Below are 7303 nucleotides of genomic sequence, written 5' to 3' on the forward strand. Positions count from 1 at the left end.
AAATTGAAAACGTAAGCTACAGACTGAGAACAGGTGTGAGGGCTGCCTACAAATGATAACAAATCAGTGTGAAATCATATGGTCCTCAGTGTTGCCAAGGAGGAGGCCATAGTAACAACCCTGATGATGTATGAGCTTTCCACTGCTGTCCAGCGGGACACACGAAGGCACAGCCAGGCCTCTGTTCTCACTGACCGGGATGCAGCAGCTAATGGTGGGGCAGCTGGTCTGTGGAGGAAGTGTGGACTTTGTAAACAGTCATGTTTGTTTCCCGGTTCTGCTGCTTCTAAACCGTGAGACACTGGGAAAATGATTTAATGTCCCTGAGCTCTTTTATCTATACAGTGGACCTAAGAATATTTGATTTGCACGATTGCTGCAAAGCTTTAAAGAGTATGATATGTACAAAGAATCTAGCACACGTTAAGGGCTCAGTTGCCCCCCTTCTATTGACTTGGCTGCTGCTGGGAGACATGGAAACATTCAGTGCACAGAGGTCAACCTGGGTTCTCTTCGCTGGGAGTGCTCTGGGCTCAGCAGATAACAGGAAGTGGATTTGAAACGGCTGAAAACATCCCTTGCAGGAGGGAAACCTGGGCAGGAGGCTGCACGCTCTCTCAGTGCTCAAGGCAAGGCAGGGAGGTTTGCACAGAACGCGGGTGACTCAGCAGGGCTGTGCGAAGCTGCGGGCACACAGGTGCAGGGCCGAGTCGCTCAGCTCCAAGGAGCTCACGTTCAGCTCTGAGCGAGCGTCACGGAACTGCTGTGCTGAGAATCGACCCGGGAAGTTTCCTTTTGCTCTCTGCATATTTTCATAAAACTCAAAGAGGAACTGGGGGCCCTGACCCAGGGCCTGTTGGTACCGAGACACACTGCGGTGCCCAGACATAGGGGAACACCTCAGTGTCACTGTCTGTCCTGTTGTTTTGATCATGTGTCTCGGAGTTTGGGTGACTCCAGCCTCCAACGGGCCTGTGGGAAACACAGACATAAAATGAGCACCGGAGAGAGCTTGATGGTTATCCCCAAGGGGAGGTGGAGGAGTCAGGAGTCGGGAAGCTCAGAAAGGCGATAATGTCTGTTCACAGGACTTGCCTGCTTCCAGGAGATAAAGCATCACCCAGGGAACGAGGCTGGAGCCCAGGGCACGCGGGGCGGGCAGCGAGCGCCTAGGGCTCACCTTCTGGTCCTCCTGGGTAAGAGCTGAGCTCCGGCTTCGCTCTCCCTGATTGGAGGATTACCCTGTGACGGCCCCTCCCTGTTGTCCTCCCCCTGCAGGCTTCCCGAGGTCCTGCGCTCCTCATCTCTGTGATGCTGGGCTCAAACCAAGCTTTGTGTTGATATGTTCCTTTCCCAGGCAGCATCCCCAGCCCTCACCCTGAGCGGCCAGTGATACAGAGACACCAAGATTTAGTCCATCTGACTGGGTCTGAAGGGGGCCTGGGTTGTCTATAAATTCTTGGGAGTGAAGATTCTCCAGAAACAAGTTTCTGCCTTTATGGGCTGGTGGCACAGACCTAGTCAACTTGGGGTTTACTGCCCTCAAGCCCATCTTCAGCGTAGCATTCTAGAGAGTTTCTGTTTATCCCTCCAGACTCACCTTGCCCTGTGAGGCTGACCTTTACAGATTATAGTAACAGGGCTTCCTCTAGATTGAGTTTTGTTTATGGGACATAATGGCAAGCGAGTGAAGGGAGACAGGGCACCACTGTCCTGGTTTATGATAAATATGTACCCTTTTGGGGCTTCCCTGGTGGCACAGTGGTTGGGAGTCTGCCTGCTAGTGCGGGGGACGCGGGTTCGAGCCCTGGTCTGGGAGCATGCCACATGCTGCGGAGCAACTGGGCCCATGAGCCACAACTACTGAGCCTGCGTGTCTGGAGCCTGTTCTCCGTAACAGGGGAGGCCACGATAGTGGGGGGCCCGCGCGCCACGATGAGGAGTGGCCCCCGCTTGCCGCAACTGGGGAGGGCCCTCGCGCAGAAACGGGGACCCAGCACAGCCAAAAATTAATAGATAAGTTGATTAATTAAAAAAAAAAAAAAAAGAAGTAATTAACACATCCCCTCTGGAGTCTGGCCGGAACCAGGAAATATTTGCAACAACTTATTAAAAAAAAAAAAAAAATGTACCCTTTGGCTTCCTTCTCCCCGTTACATTTCATCCTAGCTACTCTTTCTTACCAAAGGCTGCAGCACCTGGAAGGCAGCCGGTTCCCTAAATTACAGCAGCCAACTGCCCAGGGAACCACTCCCCCACTCCTTTCAGGCCAATGGGGATAAGAGCCACCCATTTATGCTGTCCTAAGACCCTTCTCTTCCCTTACCAGTCTCCCTAAACCTTGTCTCACCTTTATAAATAGGTTCTTCATTGGTCCTCCTCAACCCTCCCAGCACCCTGTGGAGTAGACAGTAGATGTAGCCAGGGAAAAAAGGAAAAACGAGCTTGGAAAATGCATTGGGCCTTTTTAAAAAGTAACAAAAGTCCTAACATTCTGCAGTTAGCAGTAACAGAAGTTCTAACTGTCTGCGATTAGCAATGATACAAGTTCCAACATTCTGCAATTAGCAGTAACAAAATTTCTAACATTCTGCAATTAGCACTGCTGAGACAGTCAGCAGAAGCAGAGAGAAATATGCAATGTGAAAATAAATAGTATGACTTGGGGACATAGAATCTGAAGAGGATCCAGGGAAGTATGACTCCCTTCCTCAGCTACTCCTCCCCAGGGAAGTCTACAGCAGGGTGTGTTTCTTCACATACGCAGTGGAGAACTTGGGGCTCCACGCAGATCCCTCCTCAGGACACTCTCTCTGATCCCCCTCAGTGGGCACTGCCCTCCACTGCAGGGATCACCTTTGATTTAAGAGGCAAGAAGGGAAGAAGAGGGCAAATTTTACAGAGAGTGGGAAGTATTTGAAATATTTGAGATAATGTTCTGTTGAGTGAGAGAGTGAGCTAATTGGAATCCCAAAACAGAGATGTAAAGGCAGGTAAGATTAGTGACTCGATTTATCATGCTAGATACCAGTTTGTGCAGGTGTGATTTATTCTGACAGCTCTCAGCTGCTGCCCTGAAAAAGAGAGATCAATGCATTCACTCAGGTTTGGGTTTCTGCAATGTGAGGGCAACCTAAGAAGATCACGGTAAAAGAATGAATATTTGCAAGATAGAGTTAAGAGAATGTATTATAACATCATCAATTCTACTCTATCAGGAGGTGATGAAAATATGGAAGGACCCTAAGGAATAGGAAGAAAGAAAGAATAGTTACCAATGGATAGGAGATCCCGGTCATGTCAAAGAACAGGTGTGGGAGGATAGGAAGCTGTGGGCAGAGTGGGATGATTAACTCATGAATTTGGAGGTGGGTCCTTTCCAGCTGATGGCAAGGAACAAGGGATGATGTTATTAAAGTGAAGAAGTGGAGCAAGAAATAGAAAGAAAAGGCTCATAACTTTGGGGTAGGCAAACAGCATGCAAAGAGCACCAAGTGTAAAAGAAAAAACTGTTAAGTTAGACTTTATAAAAATTTAAATCTTCAATTAACCAAAGTCAACATTAAAAAAGTGAAAAGGCAAGCCACTGTGGGAGAAGACCAACTCAGGCTATGTAATGGTCAAAAGACTCCTATCTAGAATATTAAAATTTCCCTTACAAATCAATAATATAAAGACAACCTGATTTTTAAAGAAGGACAAGTTCAAAAGCAGGCACCTTATAGGAGGAGATAGGAAGATATGAAAAAAGTAAATATCATTACTGATCAGTGAAGTGTAAATGAGACACCACTACAAACCCAATAGAATGGCTAACAATAAAAAGAACACCAAATGTTGGCGTGAACGGGGCGCCAAGGGAACCCCCACCCCTTGGTGTTGTAAATTGGTGCAGCCACTTTGGAAAATTATTCAACTGCTTCTAATAAAGTCAAATATGCCTCTACCCTATGAATCAATAGTTCTACTCATGTTTATACCTAAGATAAATGAATGCTTTTACCCACAAAGACTTGTACAAGAATATTCAGAGCAGTTTTATTCATAATAGTGGAAAACTGGAGCAACCTAGTCATCCATCTATAGGAGGATGGATAAACAAATTGTGATATACAATGGAATACTACTCAGTATTATAAACAAAAAAGTACTGATAGACACAACAATATGAGTACATTTCAGAAATAATAATTTTGAGAACAAGAAGTCAATAAAACAGAGTATTTCCTATGTGGTTCCACTTATATGAAGTTCAAGAATAGACAAAACTATAGTCATAAAAGTCAGAAAAGTGGTTAGCTCTGGGAAGTAAACTGATTGGGAAGAGGCATGAGGAAATTTTCTTGGGTGGTGGAACTGTTCTTTATCTTGACTTCGGTCATGGTTGCACTGGTGTATGACTTTGTCAAAATTTACCAAGCAATACGTGTATTAATTTGAGCATTTTTCTCCCTATTTACACCTTAAATAAAGTATGACTAAAACATAAATAAACAATTACACAGGAGATGGGAGTCACGTACAATTTCATTGCTTGTATTCCACGTTGTACACCTTAGAAACTAATCACACACAAATAAGACAGGAACAATTCCATGCATAAAATATTGAGAACATGAGAAGTTCTCAGCGACTGAAGTATACAACATCCAAATTTGACCTCAAAATAAGCTGGACTGACAAGTTTGCTCAGAAATAGCAGAGGATCAATGGCTGAAGGAAAGCTGTAGCCAAACAAAAACTTCAACAACAACAAAAAATCCTCAAAGTCTGTTGAAATCATTCCAAGCATCCTGAACTGCTGTAAACGCCATACTTTGGCAAAATTGGTCATTCGTCAGTTTCACCATTTAGACTTTCAGCAGGTTGGCCAATTAGTGAGTTGAGTTTTTGCCCAGCAAGCAGCCAGCCTGCTTCCTTGTCTGCAAGCAGGTCCTGGGTCAGCCAGCGCTCCCCCAACCCAGGGTGTACATGGCACAGCAGGTCAAAGGGTGAGCAGCACATGGGGTTTGCCCTTCCTGTGAAGCCCAACTGTGGACCCCCAGACTTGGACTTACTGGATCCCACGTGAAGAAACCCTGCTCTTGTGTGTGGACTTCTACCTGTAAGAAGCCGAGGAGGGATACAGGCTGGGGGGGAGAATAAATTGTTGCCAATATCACTTTGTAATATTTTGCAAGAAAAAAAAAACTGAAAAGCTCATAGATTGTAATCCAAGCCAAAGGGTTGATAAAAATGAGGTTCTTTCTTAATTTACAAATTGCCTAAAAGATGGGAATCATACAATTTTATGCATGTAGTTCAACTTAGAAATGAATCACACACAAATAAGAGAAAATGAGAACAGTCACAGGCATAAAATATTGAGAACGTGAGAAGTTCTCAGTGACCTCAAAAGACCTCATAACCTCAGAAGATGCAAAATACTGCCCTATGCCCACAGGAGAGACTTAGTTTGTCATCTTTTTTTGGATAATTCTACAGTTGATCATCTCAGGGTTTAATGCTGCTGTTTGATGCATCTACTAACATTTCCCCTAAGTGGTTTGTTTACTTATGTGTTTCATAATTTGTTATTGAGAATTGTTTTTCTCCAAAGAATTCTTGCTTGGTATTCAATGAGCCCCAGGCAACTTTGTGTAACAGTTTCAAGCTTGGAGAGCCCCAGATCACTCAGGGAATTTAAAGCGGCACGGCTGCTTTCCGCTTAGTTCTGCACTGAAAAAGAAAGTGAAATATAAATTTCATGTTAGATGCTGCCGTTCCTCTGCTTTATTCAATTACCAGAATATTCTGAATTGAGTGATGTAACACTAAGTGTTATTTGCATTTACTTTTTCTACCATTTTTAAATTGAAGTATAATTAATTTACAATGTTGTGTTAGCTTCAGGTGTTCAGCAAAATGATTCAGTTATATATGCATACATATAATCTTTTTCAGATTCTTTTCCATTATAGGTTATTACAAGCCATTGCATATAGTTCCCTGTGCTGTACAGTAGGTCCTTGTTTGTCTATTTTATACATAGCAGTGTGTATCTGTTAATCCCAAACTCCTAATTTATCTCACCCCACCCCCAACCCTCCTATCCCCTCTGGTAACCATAAGTTTGTTTTCCATGTCTGTGAGTCTATTTCTGTTTTGTAAATAAGTTCATTTATATCCTTTTTTAGATTCCATGTATAAGTGATGTCATATGATATTTGTCTTTCTCTGACTTCACTTTGTATAATAATCTCTGGGTCCATCTATATTGCTGCAAATGACATCATTTCATTTTTTTTAATGGCTGAGTAATATTCCATTGTGTATATGCACCACATCTTCTTTATCCATTCAGCTGTCAGTGGACACTTAGGTTGCTTCCATGTCTTGGCTATTGTAAATCGTGCTGCAGTGAACATTGGGGTCATGGGTCTTTTCAAATTAGAGCGCACACACACAGACACCCCTTACGCTGATGGACCTCAGTTCACACAGGTCTGGTGAGAGCTTCAGAATGAGCAGTTTTTCTCCGCTGGTGAGACGAGGCCTCAGGAAGAAGTGTCCGCCTCACGCCTGCGGCTGAGGTTTTTGTGCGGAGAGCGGCTGACCGTGCCGCGCTGTGGATTCACTGCTGGCACAGAGGTACGAGGAGGTCTGGTTGGTGCTGGCCGACTGCAGGGTCAGGGGGAAATGTTCAGTCTTGTTTCGGGAGACACTGTACCCTTCCGTGACGTCCCCTTCGCCAGTGCTGCCGACGCCATTTGAATAATGGATCAGCCTTGGCCCCTGTCCCGGATCTTGCCGATACCAGAACATTCCCAGATGGTTCATATGCTGAGAACATTCCAGGACCATCTTGTTTCCTGCTCGTATAATATGGTATCTTGGCTTCTGGGTGACTGCTGCATCCACGGGACCTGTTGAAGAGGCAGACACACAGTAAAGATGAGGCTCAATGAGTAACCTGGATCTGCAAAGGAAAGGGAAAGCCTTGGAGCTGGGACTCTGCAAACCCACAGCAGGGGTTTCAGCCGAGGAGTTCCGAACTCACCTGCCACCAGCAGACAAAGAATCACACAAAAGAGGTTGGGGCTCATGGCAGGGTGAGGGCGAGAAGAGGGTCGTCCCCGCTAAATGCTCTGATCCACAGGCCTGAGAGAGGGAGCTGGGGGGCTCTTCTTCAATGGCCAGGTGGGTCTGCCTGGGACGTCACTCCTCCTACCCCTGCAGATTCTCCCGGGCCCGGGAGGATCCCCTGTGACTTGGCTCAGGTGAGGTCAGCGTCTCCTCTCCTACACGTTGCTTAGCTTGCCTG

The 7303-nt window shown here is 45.3% G+C and overlaps 1 gene segment (V, D, J or C); it reads right to left on the reverse strand.

Annotated features, from left to right (window-relative positions):
- Positions 1-664: 664 nt before the first annotated feature.
- Positions 665-7085, reverse strand: LOC132372232 (T cell receptor beta variable 28-like). The segment is given in 3 exon segments: positions 665-972; positions 6597-6905; positions 7040-7085. Coding segments are annotated over 3 exon segments (663 nt in total).
- Positions 7086-7303: the final 218 nt, after the last annotated feature.

Source organism: Balaenoptera ricei, chromosome 9, assembly GCF_028023285.1.
Source record: "Balaenoptera ricei isolate mBalRic1 chromosome 9, mBalRic1.hap2, whole genome shotgun sequence".
NCBI lineage: Eukaryota > Metazoa > Chordata > Mammalia > Artiodactyla > Balaenopteridae > Balaenoptera > Balaenoptera ricei.